Source organism: Nanorana parkeri, unplaced genomic scaffold (assembly GCF_000935625.1).
Source record: "Nanorana parkeri isolate BGI_ZX_2015 unplaced genomic scaffold, ASM93562v1 scaffold920, whole genome shotgun sequence".
NCBI classification, from domain to species: Eukaryota; Metazoa; Chordata; class Amphibia; order Anura; family Dicroglossidae; genus Nanorana; species Nanorana parkeri.
In genome coordinates, this window is record NW_017307188.1 from 362,036 (window position 1) to 381,554 (window position 19,519).

At 45.2% G+C, this 19,519-nt stretch overlaps 1 protein-coding gene across 1 annotated transcript in view; it reads left to right on the forward strand.

Annotated features, from left to right (window-relative positions):
* Positions 1-19,519, forward strand: part of CACNA1A (calcium voltage-gated channel subunit alpha1 A) — a 217,525-nt gene that overhangs the window by 53,102 nt on the left and 144,904 nt on the right. Inside the window, exons 2-3 of the mRNA XM_018566115.1 lie at positions 5,606-5,711; positions 9,932-10,071. Of these exons, the coding sequence (XP_018421617.1) occupies positions 5,606-5,711; positions 9,932-10,071 (246 nt within the window). The remainder of the gene's footprint in view (positions 1-5,605; positions 5,712-9,931; positions 10,072-19,519) is intronic.

The following is a 19,519-nucleotide window of genomic DNA, read 5'->3' on the forward strand; positions in this document are numbered from 1 at the left end:
CTCCTCTGTCCCATCCCTCAAAGGAGCTCACAATCTAATGTCCCTATGATGGTCACAAAGATAGTGGAAACAAATTAATTTACTAGTATATTTATGGATGTGGGATGACACCCATGTAAACATTGAGGGAACATACACATTTGGTGCAAAAAGCCGTTCTGGTGGAAATCAAACCGAGGATCCCAGTGCGGCAGCACAAGAGTGCTCACCATTTATTCACCATGCTGACCAATTCATTGGTCCCATAATGGGCTGTGCTTGCTGTAGGGGCAGCTAGGGCCATCAGATCTATTCAGACTCAGTCCTGTTCCTACATGGAAGCAGAATTCCTAAGATTCATGATTTTAGAATATCATAATGAGAATAGCAACAGAGCAAAACTGCTAAGCCCCCTTTTTACAGCTTAAAGGTCTCCGCTCAGGGTGACACCTGGCCTCAGGACGCCCCTGACTTTGACCACTTCAGTTTCACAGTTTTTCTGCTGTAAGCGTTGAAAATGAATTGCTCCACAGTGCCTGAAGCTACAGAGGTCAGTGGGGACTTTACTCGTTTAATGCTTGTTAATAATAGCCTGGCCATAGGTTCACTTCAAACAGTCCTGATTCAAAATGGAGAAGAAACAACAGTTGCAGACTATGCGATTGCTTTGAAGCGCAGCAGCACAGGGGCTTAATACTCTCTGTCTGCAGAGTTATTGATCATGGCAGCCATGCCATTGGAAAATAACTGAATAAAATAGATGTGTATATGATTTAGAAAGATAGCTTTGAGAGCCATTTGTATTACTGTTGTAGATTGGCACAGGTTTCAGTAGCAGATGTAGGTAAGTGAGCTGGAGGGCCCCATACTGACTTTGCTATGGGGCACCATTGATTATATGTATTGTACTGAAGTTTACCTGTAACTACTGGATTGTGTGTAATGAGTTGTTTCATACCTGGAACCTCACTGCTTCATTTTCTACTACAGGCCCAAACCTTTATGGGATATTTTTTTGTTCCTAAAGGTTAATCCATAACAACAAGCACTTATGTACAAATAACTGTCTGCACTGCATATTTATGGCTGAATGTTGTGTGTTGCCGGGAATTCTCCTTTACTGGTCTACCAAAGTAAAAGTTGAAAATTAGGTCTTAAAGCATGCACAAGACACATTGGGTGCCTGCCTACGGTTTCCACTTGCCCTCCAGGCATAGCTGCAGTGCACGAATCCATCCCTTTGATTAAGGCAGTCTTGTTGAAGGCAATCTGGGGTGACTGGAACACCAGTTGCTGGACCAGGAGAATATGTAGAGCACATGTATAGAGAAGTTGCTTGGAAGAGGTAAGTTGGGTAGCACAGAATGGCGGCTTCCTGAATTTTGGCCACATTGGATTACATGAATGCTTAGATTAGGGGAAACTACAAAGTTCCTTTAGGTTATGCGCTGGCTGTGACTGATTTAGGGAGATCAGGTCTTACTTTCCCAGTGGCCCCATCCCCTTTATTTCTTGCCCTTTATCACAAGGTCAGGAAGTGAGTTGGTAAGCAGCCTGGCTTCCTAACCAATCAGGAAGCCAGGCGGCATATCACGACTTGAGTCCTGGCCTCCGGGTGGGTCAGGAAGGCAGGCTGCCTAGCAACAAGTAACGCTGGCTTCCTAGCCAATAAGAAAGCCGGGAGATGGGTCATGACGTTCTGCCCAGCTTCCTGATTCCCTAGGAAGCCGGCTTCACTTGTTGCTAGGCAGCCTGCCTTCCTGACCAATCAGGAAGCCGGACGGCACCTCATGACTCGCCGCCCGGCTTCCTGATTAGTCAGAAGGCCAGGCAGCCTCGGCACTGGTTTAACAGGCAATCAGGAAGCTGGACGACGGGACATGATCCACCGCCTGACTTCCTGATATTCTGGGCACACCGCATTGGTACTCTATATCGGCATTTCCTGAAAAAAAAAATATCGGTACTCGTACTGGATACCGAAAAACCGGTATCGGTGCATCCCTAGTTATGATATCAGCATTGTAATCAAAATACATACTAGAGCTGTTTTTGATAATACAACCAAAGCTTACTTGTAAAATCCCCTTTATGTAGTGAGTCCTGCTGGATCCCCAGTGTGCTTTGGGTCTCTCTTTGCCTGCTGCTAGATGTGATGTCAAGACTACATATCCCATCATGCATTGCTTCCAGCAAGCAATGATAATGTTACATTGTTCAGATGTTGGGTTGTAGTTCAGAAGGCAGGCTGTGTTGGTGACATCAGGAAGTGGACATTCACAGGGCTGAGTGCAATGGTGTCAGTGCATTGAGGAAGTATATCCTATGGGCATCTTTAATAAGTAAGTGTACAAGCTTCTAGATGGATATGGGTATTAGAACTACATAGATACCCTTTAAGTATGTTTTTGTACAAGCCAATGTAATAAACCAAAAGCAGCAAGAGCTGATAATAATTTCAGAATAAATCAGGGATTTTAATGTAAATTTGAGATGAAGAATGTTAATTCCTAGAGCAAGAATGTGTCTGAAAAATGTATTACTGGTCTGAAGAGTGAACGTCCAGGCCTGCTGGAATGACGGGGACCTGTCTCAGCCACGCCGACATTTTACAGTTATCTCCCTGCGCATTGCTATGTGTGAAAGTTCCCTGTGTTCATCTAATTGGGGGCATTGCGCTGGTAACATGTCTCTGGTTGTATGAATACCGCGGCCGTGACCCTGGCCCTCCCTACACACCACACGCTGGGCCATGGAAGTCATGCTGGGATGGCGGCGAGGTACAACACACAGTCCTAGGTGGTAATAAGCGGTGAATTGAGTCATTAAACTGCTATTCCAATTACAGCCGCTGCGTTCTGAGATAACATCGCTCAATGGCCTGGATATACCAGGAATCCAAAGTGTCCAGCAGACAATTATCCTTCATCTGATTAATGCAAGCTGCACAAAAAGGGAAACTCGTGACCGGCTGGTCACGAAATCTGCACTAATACGCCGTCTTAGTAAATAGCTAACTGCAATCAAGAGGCCCTGTCACCAACTTAAAAATTGCAAGTAAAAGCAAATTTTTTTAAACGCTTCTTTACAGCGATTTTTTTCCTTTCCATAAATCATTTCTATTCACTTGTAGTATGCCTTTGAACTTGCTATAAAATGTGAGTACTCCTTAGCACAGCCCCCTCCTTCCTTGCAGGTCACAGCCCTCTGCTCTTCTGCGAGTGTCCAATACTCTCTGTGCTGGCCCAGCTCCTTCGCCCCTCCCTAGATATGTAGGTGCCAGGTACAGCTGTCCCTGTGGGTTTTGTCACCTGCGGTGATGTCGTTCCTCGGGGGTTGTACTGACAGGCAACACTTGCCTTGCAGGGGAGGAGTGCGGTAGGGGGTGGGAAGGGTTGTAGGCGCGGTGGAGGACACCTGACTGTGCTGTCAGCAGCTCTGTCTGCCCAGCTCACTGACGTCACTGGCTGCCAGGAGCCCAGCGGCATGCCAGATTGGGTGTCACAGGTTGGTAAGAGCTCTTAGCAACCTGGGACATTGAGGCGGCCCCCCTGATGCCCCCACCACCACCCAACTGCCCCCCAATGGGATGCCACACGAGGCAACTGCCTCATTCTAGGGATGGCCCTGGTGCCAGGGAAGGAATAAGGCTAGGGTCACACCTAGGCGACACCTCACCGCGCAACAATCGTGCACAATTCCGCGTGGTCTGGAGTCGCCTAGGTGTGAACCGATCGCGCTTTGGGTGCCATTATTTTCTAATGGCACCCCAGTGGCGCTGGGCGGATCGCGCGGTTCCCTGCCGCGATTCCGCCCGTGCGTCCGAAAACAGCAAACAGCCGTGCGTTATTTATCGCCAAAAAAAAGGTACTTGTACCAATTTTCTGCGATTTCCATAGCCCCATTGAAATCAATGGGGCTGCACAGCAATCGCTGCCTGCATTGTGCAGGACCGCGTGATCCCGGGCTGCGCATCCCGGGTGTCATGCAGTGTAGTGTAGGTGTGAACCTAGCCTCAAGGGGAATACTATAGAGCAGGGGTGCAACTACAAATTCAATCAGGTATCTGCCTCTGGGAGCCATGCTTGTGGCCGAGAGAGTGAGATGAGAGAGAGAAAGATGAGAGAGAGAGAGAGAGAGAGAGAGAGATAGGAGAGAGAGGAGAGAGAGAGAGAGAAAGGTGAGAGAGAGATGAGAGAGATGGGAGAGAGATGAGAGAGAAGAGAGAGAGAAAGAGAGAGGAGAGAGAAAGAAAGATGAGAGAGAGAGAAAGATGAGAGAGAGAGAGGAGAGAGAGATGAGAGAGAGAGATAAGAGAAAGAGAAAGAGAGAGAAGAGAGAAAGAAAGATGAGAGAGAGAGAAAGAGGAGAGAGAAGAGAGAGAGAGAAAGATGAGAGAGATTGGATATACAGGGATATGGCAATATAGTGCCCTATACAGTACCTGTCACTACAGCAATTTCTTCTTGCAGCTCTGCTAGTGTCATATTACAGGCAATGGTGCCGGGCGGTGCACAGCACCCAAAGGCCGGGCACTTGACGCTCTTCAAATAAATAATGTCATTCTATTATATAGGAGTCCACTGGCTTCATAAGAACATTTTATAGGTAAGCAGGGTCATTAGAACTGCCTGGAAATCATTTTTCTTGGATATGAGTATCACGGAGAGTTTACTGGTCAAATAATGTACTGAACCACGCCATGGACCACAATACATTATGTAACACAGGATGATGTTTCATTTCATACCGCTAGTATAAGTACCTAAAGCCTATCTTTATATTTGCTCTTTGAAATTCACCTGCATAGCAGGACCCAGATTGGGAGAGGGAGGGGCAGTAGTAACGTGAGCCAGCCGGATTTGCTACATTGCAGAATGCTGTCAGTCTAACAGCATACGGGTCCTGCTGCTCCTTCACTGTCCAATCAGCAGGCTGGGAACCGGTCAGATCATGCTGTACTAACTAACGGCAGTGCAGCAAAGTACAGCCCTAGCCAGGCAATGCTGTCTGGTAGGGGAGCTTGGATCACAGGACTGGCTGAACATAATTGCACACGCAGACAGGTAAGACGGTTCAGGTGTACTGTATGTATCTCCACTGTGTATTTAGAATTTAGCTTCAATCTCGACTATTGCATTTTAAATTTTGCTCTCAAGTAAATATCAACCTAGAAGCCGAGGGAATATTTATAGATGATTAGAGTTCAATTTAGCATGCAGAAAACAGGAGTCTTTATGGTACAGTAGGTCAGTTTCTAAGAAATTCAGCGTAATTTTTAGAGATGAACATTTCCAAGGACAAATAGGACCGAGGGCTGTTCCTCGAAATCCTCAACACTTAATCATTTATGGATCATTCCTCGATCACTTGACACGTTTCGGTATTGTGTTGCTTGTGGTTTACAAGGATAAAGTTTTTGCTCTTTGTTTGTGTACGATATTCTCTAATGTTGTGTCTGTCATAAACCTGTTCTGTTATGTTCTCTGAAGGCAGCTAGTCCTGTTCCCAGGATGCACCCCTTCGCAACTACGTGGAAGCTCTCTTTACAGACGCCTGACCCCGTTCAGTTTTGTATAGGCTGAAATTATTTTTACATTTGTTTTCCTTAACCGACTTCTTTTACTCCTTTTGAATACATGATTTTAGCAACCATCATAGCAAATTGCATTGTCTTGGCAATGGAGCAGCATCTGCCAGAGGGAGACAAGACCCCAATGTCAGAGCGCCTGGTAAGTCCCACACTATTTCCATAGATTGTTACAAATGCATGTGTGCTATTAAGGTCATAATGCTAATTTAAACTGCGCCTGGAACTTGGTTACATGCTATTTCCTACTTGAGGGAATAGACTGAAATGAAATGCGGGAAGCGGCTATTAATGGCTTTTTTTTTATTAAAGTGGTTACAGAATAGAGATATAATGAGCTTCCTTATTAACTTTATCACTATTAAAAGGGTAAGCCCACCCAAACCTAATATTTTAGTTTTTGGTGGATGGAGGGGTTTCCCTAGACCCCCTGCTCATTGAGGTGGGTGGGGGGTGGTGGTGGAGCATGAAAAACCCAGCGGGGTGGGTGGGATTTCTGCCCCTGTATAACGAGGCAAGGTGGGGTAGTGGGGTTGCTGGTGGTGCATGAAGAGGCAAGGGGGGGCAGTGGGGTGCTGGCGGTGCACAACAAGACTTGGGGGGTCAAAGGGTGCTGGAGGTGCAGGACGGAACCTGAAGGTGGGTGGGACCGAGGTGTGGTATGCTGGTGGTGCACAGGGGTGGTGTTACCTCTCAGCTCACTGACTTCACGGGTTGCCACGAGCTGGGCAGGACACCAGCCAGAGCGTCACAAGTTGCTAAGAGCTCTTAACAACTTGGGACGATCTGGCAGGAAAGGGCCCCTCCCCCACGTGACCCAATGAGCTGCCACCTGAGGCAACCGCCTCAGGCTGACTCATTATAGGGAGGATGTCAGCTTGCTGGTCTAGGGTAGGTCTACCATAAACTCATATTTTAGTTTCATATGCCGGCTAAGAGTTGGATGTCTCTTTGGGACATCTTACTCAATTGGCAAAATGTTTCTGCTTGAAAACAAATCCACCTTTTTGTTTTTTTTTATTTAGAGGGCCTTTGGGTTTTCTTTTGGGTGTATCTAGGGTAGTTTTTTTTTTTCAATTTCTTTTATTTTTATTGTTTTCCCACTGTCTGCGTTCTTTCTCTCTGTAGAAAAATGAAATAAAATCATGATCTGGTACAAGAACAGGAAGGGGATAGTTAAAGACGTTTCCGTAACCCTCAGGAGCCATTTAAAGCCAAGTGCACCCTTAAAAAACGCCTTCCCCACTGACTTCAATGTATCCGGCCAAAGTCTCTTGATTTTCAAGGAAATTTGGGGGGAAATTAAACATTTCAGTTTTGCATCCAAAGCTTATAACATGGCCATGAGAACAGTCAGAACATGGAGGGGAGATTTTACCACTTTATTCCACAAGAGCCAATGGGTGACTTAGGCCAGCAGATGCCACCCGTGATTGAAACTTTTTAGAGGAGGGATCTTTCTATGTGTTTTTTTATGCAGTACTTTAGTAGAATGGCTAGGACTCTATGGAAGAGGGAGGCTAAGCCAAAAACTCTTCAGAATCATGAACTTCTTCAGATATGGAAAATCTAAAATCTTGGAGGAATTAATTTGAACAGGAATAATTTTTGGGGGGTCAGCTTACTTTTTAAGTAACTAGTACAGTGGGGGGTAGAAATGACCAGACATGCAACCAGGGAAGCTCCTGAACTGTATACATGTTCTGGGGTAGTGATGGCAGTTATTGAAGCCAGACAGCCAGTCAACTTCCATTTTATTAGAAAAGGAGAGGCCAACAATGGCAACCTGCATATTTTTTAAGCATAGGTTTACTTAAATTTAGAACTCTTGATCTTCATACTTGATCCCGGGCCAGCACCTTAAAAAGTGTTAAAGCCAAACCATCATCATGACATGAGAGGCAACTAACTTTTCAAAGGAAGTTAGCAGTGGTAGCGTACATAATAAACCTCAATTCATATTGAACCTTCTGCCCTGTAAGTAGCCATTCGGAACAAGAGCCTACAGCCCTAAATCCAGGGGAGCTCTTAATATGGAAATAGAAAGTAAATTCCTAAAGTTGTGCTTGGCTCCACCCCCTACCTCTCATGGTCCAATCACAAGATGGACAGCCTTACTGATGTATTTACATATTAGAGTTACCTTGGCTTAAGAGGCTCCTAGGGAGCTCTAGTAATGTAGGCAGTCAGGAGAGGACTGGGTTAAGTAAAGTGTGCCATATACTGTACACCTCAGGCCAATACTAATAACATGTGTTGGGCTGTTGGACTGGCCTCTTGCAATGTTATGACCCGCATGCTCAGCTCACCATGGGGGCAGCTTTAAAAGTGGTAGCAGGTGCCGAGCATTGGAATACAGAACATTCCAGCACCTGGCAATTTTACAGTCACTATTGGGCGTTGTGATTTCCTGTCTTATGTTGCCTGTATAGTCCTGCCCATGGTGTCACAATGAGTGGTGCGGGACATGAAGCCTACAAGGGGTAAATTTTACTGATGCCCGGGTATTTATTATTCTTTTTTCTTACTCCTACTGGACAGACTGGACCCCAAACAGCCCGCTGGCCAGTAAACTGGCCCTTTGTTTGAAAAGTTTGAGGAACCTTGCAATATTACATCAACTTTTCACCATGACCACCAATCACTGTGGCACACGTCATGTGCCAAATCTTCTATTAGTCCACAGAAAACTACCATGAAAGGATCCCTTGGTTGTGGTTTCCCATTCCCCCCCATGCCAAATGGTTGCCAGTTCTCCCCTGCAGACAGGCACCCCTACTTGATTGCCTACAGTTTAGGGGAGAATAAAGTAACTCAAGTTCACTTTAAAGAGACCCTGTCACATGATCAGAAACCCATAAGCAAATTATGTGTTTATCTTTACTACGTGTGCAGTCACCACAAATGGAATGAATGTTGCACACTCCAATTTCAGTAAAGTGAAGCTATGACCAAAAACCCATAAGTAAGCACATACCTGCAAAGAAGAAACACAATACTTATCTCTCCTGCTGCCTGCGCCGCTGAACGCTGCCCTGATCCTGAGAACTCATTCCCCCTATACTTCCTGGTTCCATGGTTCCCCACAGCTCTCACTGGTTCCTCCTGCTGACCTCCACCTATCTGCAGAAGACAGTGTTAAAGTGGATGTCAACAGGAAGAACCAAGGAGACATGCAGGGGATCACGGGGATCGATACTCCCGGAAGTGTTGAGGGCTAATTTTACTTTTTACAGTAAACTCCGTAACAAAGACTAGAGGCCACCACCTAAAACTGGTGTAGAAAAGATTTAAACACAAAGGGCGTAGGGGATTCTTTTCAGTCAGAGCGGTTAAAGTCTGGAACTTGCTGCCACAAGCAGTGGTATCAGCTGAGAGTATCGATTCATTCAAAAAGCATTTAGATACCTTCCTCAGAGACAGTAACATACAGGGGTACAGGTACACTTAAAAACAAGGACACATAGGGACTCATGTACACACATACACATGCACAATCACACACAGACACGCAATAGGTTGGACTTGATGGACCTGTGTCTTTATTCAACCTCAAATACTATGTAACTATGTAATTGCTCAGGATTTGAGCAGCATTCAGTGGCGTGGGCAGTATTGTGTATCTTTCTTGACATGTCTTAATCACGTGACAGGGTCCCTTTAAGTGGCCGTAGCTCATGATTTGGGGAGCTCCTTATTATGCTGCTTTATAAAGCCATGATCCATCCAATAAATAACTTTTCTGTTGTTTATAATTGCAGAGCAGTTTAGATCTCTTAATTACAACCTATTAACATTTTTTTTCTTAGCTTCAGAACATGGGAGGGATTCTGATATACAATGTAAACCCAACAAAAATAGTTTTCTGTGCCCACAGTGTCTGTGTCTGTCCACCCCAACCCTTACCAGCTATGATGTGCTGAGGAGCGGCCAGATACAGGTTCTAATTTAAACAAAATCCTCTCTATGTGTATGGTTGTGCTATTTATAAATGTTTTCACATAAGATTGACACGGCTTTCACCCAGGATTCACACGCCCTGTGTTATTTAAACAATGGGCTAATTTTCTGATGTTACATTGACATCATGTAAATAGGGCTTCGCAAATTCATTCTTTAGATAACATTTATCTTATTGTTGAATGCAAAAAAAAGCAAAAAGGTGTGCAGCAGCCCATTGCAGCCAATCAGAAATTTCCTCTATACAGTGTAACCACTCTGTGTTGCTGAGTCCTGAATTCTTATTGGCTGGTATGGGTGAATGCACATTTCTACCCTTTGCATTCTTATTAAATAAAACCATGTATACAGATAGCATTTTTTTTTCTAAATAAGACTCTTACAATTACCTTCTTTCCGCAGGATGATACTGAACCGTATTTCATCGGAATTTTCTGCTTTGAAACTGGAATTAAAATCATTGCCTTGGGGTTTGCATTTCACAAAGGATCCTACTTACGCAATGGCTGGAATATGATGGATTTTGTGGTCGTGCTGACAGGGTAAGGGCATTTTCTCTGTTATTATAAGCTATATAAGAGATAAGAGAACAAACATATACTGTTCATGGTCAATGGGCTTTTGTAAATGTTCTGCAAAGATGCTGTTTTCTGCTTGTTTGAAAATCGTCGTAATTGTAAATATGTTACTGTGGGCCCCCAAAAAAGGGCACCCAACCTTTTTGATCTTTGGACTCCTGTAAAGAAACAGTAAAGCTCAACTCCCGGCATTGCTACCCCATTCGCTTACCTTAATCTTTGGCCATGTGACACACCGGGATCTGATTAGACATGTAAGCTGCGGAAAATTCAGTTCGGTTTGGATATCTGGAAACTTTGGAATTTGTGATTCAGATCTGAAATTCAATCCAATTTGGGTTTCGGACGAAATCTGAATTTTTGTTAGTTTCGGATATGTTTATCAATATTTGTTGCGAATACCATAGAATTTCCACATTGCATTGGGGAGCTCCCGAATGCCATTCGGGTCTGGGAGCCTCAGCTTTAGTATTATATGTAAAGGTGAAACTCGAATAATTAGAATATCGTGCAAAAGTAATTGCAGTCAGTGCTGCAAAAGGGTCCCAAACCAAGTACTGAGTACATATGCATGCTTGTACTTTTCAGAGGTCCGATATTGTTCTATGTACAATCCTTGTTTTATTGATTGCATGTAATAATCTACTTTTTTGAGGTTGTGGATTTGGGGGATTTGGGGTTTTCATGAGCTGTAAGCCATAATCATCACAATTATGACAAATCACGGCTTGAATTATCTTGCTTTGCATGTAATGAGTCTATCTCATATATTAGTTTCACCTTTTAAGTTGCATTAGTGAAATAAATGAACTTTGCACGATATTCTAATTATTTGAGTTTCACCTGTATATGGCTCCCAGATCCGAATGGGAGCTCCCGAAATTCAATTCGGATCCTGAATGCCATTCGGGTCTGGGAGCCATATACATACAGTATCTCACAGAAGTGAGTACACCCCTCACATTTTTGTAAATATTTTATTATATAATTTCATGTGATGACACAGAAGAAATTACACTTTGCTACAATGTAAAGTGCTGTCCCCTCAAAATAACTCAACACACAGCCATTAATGTCTAAACCGCTGGCAACAAAAGTAAGTACACCACCCATAAGTGAAAATGTCCTAATTGGGCCTACACTGTCAATATTTTGTGTGGCCACCATTATTTTGCAGCACTGCCTTAACGCTCTTGGGCATGGAGTTCACCAGAGCTTCACAGGCTGCCACTGGAGTCCTCTTCCACTCCTCCATGACGATATCACAGAGCTGGTGAATGTTAGAGACCTTCCGCTCTTCCAACTTCTGTTTGAGGATGCCCCACAGATGCTCAATAGGGTTTAGGTTTGGAGACATGCTTGGCCAGTCCCTCACCTTTACCCTCAGCTTCTTTAGCAAGGTAGTGGTCGTCATAATGAAATTTTGTGTTCAGACCCATTCGGATGCATTAAACTGAAAAGCACATCTGATTGGCCAGAAAAGTTACATGTCCGATTCAGTTTAGTTTTTGAACGAAATTCGGACAGGATCCAAAATTCAGAAACGGAAATTCGGATTCGGACACATTGGATGCAGCGGGATTCGGAAATTCGGATGTGTCTCAATGTCCGAATTTCGGAACAAAACGAATCGCACATGTCTAGTTCTGAGTCTTCTGTCTTTTTCCCTGCACAGAAAGAGGGTCCTGCTTTAGGTGGCCATGTTGCTTCCTGAGTGACATGGACACTTCCAATTGGCTGTGTAGCAGTGGGGTCCTCTCATGCTGTATCTGCTGATGAAGGGGCGACCAGTCGCACAGACTGCAATGCTGGATCCACTGGTCATCACTTCCCATTATCAGTGAGGGACACAGACAGTGGAGTTGGATGAGTAAAAAAGAAGCATCAGAAGGTCTTTTTTTTAAGCAGTTGAATAGGGTTGGGGTCATGGTTCAGACCAAACCTTAACTCCTCTGAATACAGAAGCTAAATGTACCTCCCAGCCAATCAGCAGCGGGTTGGGGCACTGAATTCTGAATGGAGAAAGCTAGTCAGATGACGAACGAAACGTCTTCAAGAAGAAAATACAGCAAGTCCAGTTGCCTTAATTTATTGTTTACAGATATGGACAGTAGGGAACGCAACAAAAATTTCTGAGGCCAGTTTCCCACATAAAAGAACCTGGTATCACCGTTGCCTGTCAGCCATTTTTGCTATGAGGATGGTTGATGATCTGTTTACTCAGCTTTTAGAAAGGTAGAAAAGCCATATGGATGAGAAGGCCGAAGCTTAGTTCAGCCCGACTCAATTCTCAGTTTAAATGAGCGAAATACATTCCAGGTGCATCGAAATGAAATGCTTGCAAAGTGTTACAGTTAATATTTTTAAGTAAGCAGCAGCTCGAGTAAAAAGCCTATCCACTGCCGGCATGCTGTAGAGTCGTACAGCCCATCTGAGAGTAGCACAGCCCACCAGAGTTTCGCACAGCCCACCTGAAAGTGGCACTGCCCACCTGAGAGTCGCACAGCCCACCTGAAAGTGCCACTGCCCACCTGAAAGTAGCACTGCCCACCTGAGAGTAGCACAGTCCACCTGGGAGTCGCACAGCCCACCTGAGAGTAGCACAGTCCACCTGGGAGTCGCACAGCCCACCTGAGAGTAGCACAGTCCACCTGGGAGTCGCACAGCCCACCTGAGAGTAGCACAGTCCACCTGGGAGTCGCACAGCCCACCTGAGAGTAGCACAGTCCACCTGGGAGTCGCACAGCCCACCTGAGAGTAGCACAGTCCACCTGGGAGTCGCACAGCCCATCTGGGAGTCGCACAGCCCACCTGGGAGTCGCACAGCCCACCTGAGTGTCGCACAGCCCACCAGAGTGTCGCACAGCCCACCAGAGTGTCGCACAGCCCACCAGAGTGTCGCACAGCCCACCAGAGTGTGGCACAGCCAACCTAAATGTCGCACAGTCCACCTAAAGATCTGAAGTTGCACGTGGACAGGATATACATTTCTCGTGACCCAACAGTACCAGTAGTGTTTTCTGTTTCTTCTTCTATCCCTCAAAACCGGCATTTCTGCTTTTGGTAGATGGTGAATAGGTTACTTGGCTAGTGGTTTGTTACCTCCTGGAGATTTCATGATCTCTGTGGTTGAGTTCACCTATAGATAAAGAGAAAAATAGTCCCCAGCAGTTGACTGAAGTGAAGAGTCTATTTCCAAGGCATCAATCAGAAACAGCCAACATTTTACAGCCCCGCAGGGTTCCTTCATCAAGTTGACTGAGGGACATTTTCAAAAGAGGTCCAGGAATGGAAGTCCTCATACAGCTCTCCTGACAGAGTCAGACAAATAAGATCAGTTAATCTTTAATCTTCATGTGAGTGCTGGTGACTCCTCTTCTCTTCTTCTGCCATGGTATTACATGCTACCATTCATTGCTGTCACTACAAGCATGATCCAGTTACACTGTATGTAGTGAAGATCAGAACTTGATTATTCTAAGCTCTGCACATCTGTCATGGCTATTCTGAGAAGACCCTGCTGGAATTTTTTATTTAATTTTCATTAGGAATAGGAAGATTGGCAACACACCGAGGTGGACCAAGAAACCCAAACTCCAGGGTGGGCAAGAACAGAGCTAGGAACTACGGCAGGGAGATCTTGCATTGAGGCCCCATTGATGCCAGCAAGTTAACTGGTGCACTGTGCTGTTGCCTAGTTGAAAACCATAAAACTTGTGCAAGTTGTGTCCCTAGTATGCAATTCAAAGCTTAATTTTCTATATTGATGAAGTATACCTTCAACCGTTCTCTTACGTAAACCAGCTGGTAGTATGTGTATAGTAGCCCTTTAATATACTTCCCTTTTGCAAGAGATGAACTATATGTGTCTCACTTATGTAGGGCTGCATGTATATGATTCTGGAAAGCAGCCAGTCACAGCCTGTATCATTTGTCTTGGCAGGTTTGTAGATCACAGTACATCTCTGCAGTGCTGTAACTAGTTCAGGCTTTAAATAACTGTCCTCATTGTGTTGTCCCAGCAGTGGCATTCTGGGAAGTCAGTCCACCTGGGAATTTATTCTATCTCCTCACTCAGCTAGCAGATCGGACTTTGCACATTGTGACAAACTCAACACACTTTTATTAAAGAAAAACTGTGCTATATGCTGTTTACATCTTAACTGGTAATGTAACATAACCCATTAACATTTCTGTAGACAGTACCATATACACTGCCCTCTACCAAGAGACAACTCAACGGAGAGAAACTGTGCCATATACACTGCCCTCTACTAAGAGACAACTCAACACTGAGAGACTGTGCCATATACACTGCCCTCTACTAAGAGACAACTCAACACTGAGAGACTGTGCCATATACACTGCCCTCTACTAAGAGACAACTCAACACTGAGAGACTGTGCCATATACACTGCCCTCTGCTAAGAGGCAACTCAACAGATAAATACTGTGCCATAAACACTGCCCTCTACTAAGAGGCAACTCAACAGAGAGAAACTCTGCCATACACACTGCCCTATACTAAGAGACAACTCAACACTGAGAGACTACTCCATACACACTGCTCTGTACCAAGAGGCAACTCAACAGACAGACACTGTGCCATAAACACTGCCCTCTATCAAGAGACAACTCAACAGAGAAATACTGTGCCATATACACTTCCCCCTACTACCAAGAGAAAACTCAACACTGAGAGACTGTGCCATATACACTGCTCTCTACCTAGAGGTAACTCAAAAGAGAGATACTGTGCCATAAACACTGCCCTCTACCAAGAGACAACTCAACAGAGAGATACTGTGCCATATACACTTCCCTAAACTAAGAGACAACTCAGCACTGAGAGACTGTGCCATATACACTGCCCTGTACCAAGAGACAACACTAAGAGACTGTGCCATACTGTATACACTGAGTGGCCAGATTATTATGACCACCTGATGTTTGTAGGCAAATTAGCTATAATTAGATATAATTTTGCGCTGAAGTTGCTAGAGGGCCAGACCATTATAAATAGGGAAGCAGGTTGTTTACCGCGACAGTAGAAGTGATTTGTTTCTGAAGATACGGGTACACAACGCGATTTAACATCCTTTGAACGTGGGATGATGGTGGGCGCTCGGAGCCATGGCGCGAGTATCAGCAAAACAGCAGAATTCGTTAAATGTTCAAGAGCAACTGTTGTTAAAGTGTTTAAAGACTGGACTGTCAGCCGAAAATCTGGGTCTGAACGTGCGAATTGTGGCCGTCAGCGACTAGTTAATGTTAGGGCAGAACGGAGAGTGACAAGACTGGTACAAGACAACAGAAGGGCAACAGTGCAGTGTCAGATTCCTCGCATCACCTTTCATCACCTGGAGTAACGAGGGGACCCAATGAAGTCATCTCGTGGCCCAACGAAGTACTGATGGGGTGGTCATAATAATCTGGCCACTCAGTGTACACTGCCCTGTACTAATAGACAACTCAACACTGAGAGACTGTGCCATATAAACGGCTTAACAAAACCATCTGCAGGAGCCTGTCATTTTAGTGACTGTGCCAACAGACCGCTCTATACAGAGAGACAACAACCTATCACTTCCTGTTCTGAAAGTGGAAACAGGAAGTGAGGGGAGTTATGCTCTTAAATCGTTGTAACAACAAAAGCTGACCCCATTGGAAGATTTCCCTTCACTTCCTGTTTCATTTACCTATCCATTAATTTGTCCTCTTATCCATCCATCCATCCCTCCCACCACCCATTGATTCACCAGTCCATTCATTTGCCCTTCTCTCCATCCATCCACATATTTGACCAACCATCAATTCAACCATCTATTTATTTGTTCTTTTCTCTATCCATCCATGCATACCTCCGACCACCCATTCATTTAAACATCCATTCATTTGTCCTCCTATCAGTTCATCTACATGTCCTTCTCTCCATCCATCTGTCCATCCATCCATCTATCCATGCATTCATTCAGTATGCCAATCCATCCCTCCACACATTCACATAGATGGACACTCATTCAATCATTTGCCCATATATCCGTCTGTCCGCCCATTCATTCATTCATTCATTCATTCGTCTATAGACACAGCAATTCACTGCTTGATGCTGAAGCATCTCTCGGTTAATAAAAAAAAAAAATGTTCATCTGCCAGACAGATCTGCGTCTTCCATTGGTAAACGCGCTTCTCGCACCTTAAGTAGGAAAGTCGTGAGGAAGCCACAGACACCTCTATGGGGGTATCTGTCTGACATCCAAAGTCATTCATAAAAGCTGCATGTCTCCCCCCCACACCCCCGCCTCCCGCCCATGCTGTTGCACTGCGCTATGCCGAGGAAAAGGGAGGATGGGGAGAGGGTTCTGTTCTCAGCAAAGATGCTATCAATGAACAGTGGTTTGTCACCAAGGTAACAAGACGAAAGGTAGTCGTGGAAACCATGTGAATGAGGCATGGCTTGTTACCATGGAAACACTGCTAAACCCCCCCCCCCCCCCCCAAAACAACAAAAATATATTACCATAAATCCATAATTTATGGACCTGATGATAGGATACTAATAGTACAAGGAGACGGACTATCCTAATGCAGTGGTGTATAATACCAAAATGGGATAACAGTGATTGTATCAAATTTTATCCCATAGCGGATGGCAGGGAGACACAGCAATGCGATCCTGAGACTCTGCATGCTATAATTCAAAGAACACACCCTGCAATGTTCAGCATAGGTGACCCAGTTCTGTATGATCCATGGTTTGTGCTGAATGTGTCAGAGACTGCTCTGCTTCAATGTCAGGGCTTCACTGCATTGAAGAGCACCTGTCAGTCTGCAGCAAGCAATATGCTTAAAAAAAAAAAGAGGATATTGAAGGTAGGCTTTGCCTTTCTGAAAAATGAAGAGTTTGGTTAATTTTGAAGGGGTAATGCTAATTCCCGTACCATGGAGCACGACCTCATGTAGTATTAAGGTAGCCATACACCTTAAGAATATTCTTGTTCAGCTACAAGAGAGGTCACCCGGTTCCCTCATTCACGCTAAACAACATGGATGGGGAATCTCCCCTTCAAGGTATTCTATTCTGACAGCCGCAGGCTGATTGGCTGCAGTCACTGCTTGGCCAAACAATTTTACATGAAGTTGGGTGTTGCCGGTAGGGCCACCAATGGATGGAATTTTGCAAATTTAGCAGGAAACAGACAACATTCAATCTGTGTATGGCCATTTTTACTCCCCACCCCATTAATATAAGCATTTTACCATGGGCGTGATTAAAGAGTAATCACACCCATGGTAAAATGCCTGACCTTTGCACAGCCTTACTTCCCAATGTTGGTTATAGTCAAGCAGTATTGAAGCAAACAACGCAGGTGACACTTACTAAATCTACTAAAATAATCCTTTTTTTTTTAACTGGAAAAAACCCAAATAAAGCATCTGCCTACCAGATATCCCTCCAATGCAATAATATGATTGCTGCAAAATTGCAAATATGCCTTGATTTATCCAATGTACACAATTGCCCAGGGCCATGACTATGTATGATGGGGCCCAATAGCAAAAATGAAGGCAGCCCTTCTGCCAGGGCCACTATAATGAGGCAGCCAGAGGCAGTCATCTCAGGAGGCATCTCATTGTGGGGTGGCAGGCGTGAGGGAGGGGCAGCCACAGCGTCTCAGGTTGCTGAGAGCTCTTAGCAACCTGGGATTCTCTGGCTGGCTTCCCTGCCAAGCTCCTGGCAACTAATGATGTCAATGAGCTGGGTGGGACTGGACAGCGAGCTGCTTACAGCTCAGCTCTAACACAGCTGCTCGTCCCACTGCTTCGGCCCCCACCAACCCCTGACACCCCCCAACCCCCCACCCGGTTTCTAAACTATCCACATTCACCACTTTTTTTTATGTATTTGCTCTTTCTACCCACATCAGTCTTGTAACAAAACAGTTTTGAAACTGCTGTAGTTTTTCTTTAAAAGTTTTCAATTTCTCATTTTCTAGTGGGTCCCCACAGCGCTCTCCCCCCGCCCCCTGCAGAGGTGCCTCCATCAGCTAAGCAGCCACTGTGAAGTCACCCGTGCATGCTCATTCCCAGCCGTGACCGCTGTAGCTGTGTGTGTCCACAGACACACCCAGCCCTGCGGCAGGCCACACCTCTCCTCTCCGACCAACAGTTTGATTGATGGCAGAAGGTGCCTATGGCTCCTCTGCCATCAGTATCCTCCCCCTGTAACCAGGAAGTATAGGGAACAGAGGATCGATTTGGTACTGTCGGCGGTGACAAGCGGCACTGCCAAGTAAGTGTGGGGGGAGAAAAACAGGTACTGGGCAGTTTTAACCCTAATGCTGAGAGTGCATTAAGGTAAAAAATGCCCAGACCTTAATACTACTTTAAGGATAAGTGCACATTAAAATAAAGTGTAGTTTTCCTTTTTTGCTCCCTTACAGCAGGGGTGGGCAGCTCCGGCCCTCCAGCTGTTGTGGAACTACAAGTCCCAAGAGGCATTTTGGGATTTGCAGTTAAAACACAGCCGGAGTTGCCCACCCCTGCCCTACAGGTTCCTACTTACCTGTAAACAGCAGCCATGGACTCCCACTCCTATACATCCTTTAAGTATGCATTAGGAGAGATGTAGGATACTTTATGTCAGAGGGAACAAAAAGGATAAGTAGTTTGTTCAAAATTACACTTCTCCTTTAATTGTTAAGAATTCATGTGGCCATACACGGCTTCAGCAAGAAACGTCCAAAATTGGATCTGTGTATGGCCCATGTCAGACATACAACACTTCTGCAGCAACAGAATCCTTAAAATCCAACTTACAATTACACTATAGAGCAGGGTTGCCCATTAGGTAGATCGTGATCTACCAGTAGCTCTGAAAGCTGATGCTGGTAGATCACGAAGGGTGGGAATGGCGGCCCCTTTATTCCATTTTGGTATATTTATTTAGCTGAGCACACATGATTACCTATTAGCCTGAGTCTGGTGAGCCAAGCTCCCCGACACCTTTCTGGTGGATACTGGAGGTTGAAGTGCTATGTATTACATCAAAGAATATTCGTTTACACAGCCTGTTGCACTACACTGTCTGCAAAATACAGCAAGGTGAGCCAGGAGAGAGAGCGAGGAGAGACAGCCAGGAGAGAGAGCGAGGAGAGACAGCAGGGGAGAGAGAGCGAGGAGAGACAGCCAGGAGAGAGAGCGAGGAGAGACAGCCAGGAGAGAGAGCGAGAAGAGACAGCGAGGAGAGACAGCCAGGGGAGAGAGAGCGAGGAGAGACAGCCAGGGGAGAGAGCGAGGAGAGACAGCCAGGAGAGACAGCCAGGAGAGACAGCCAGGAGAGACAGCCAGGGGAGAGAGAGCGAGGAGAGACAGCCAGGGGAGAGAGAGCGAGGAGAGACAGCCAGGGGAG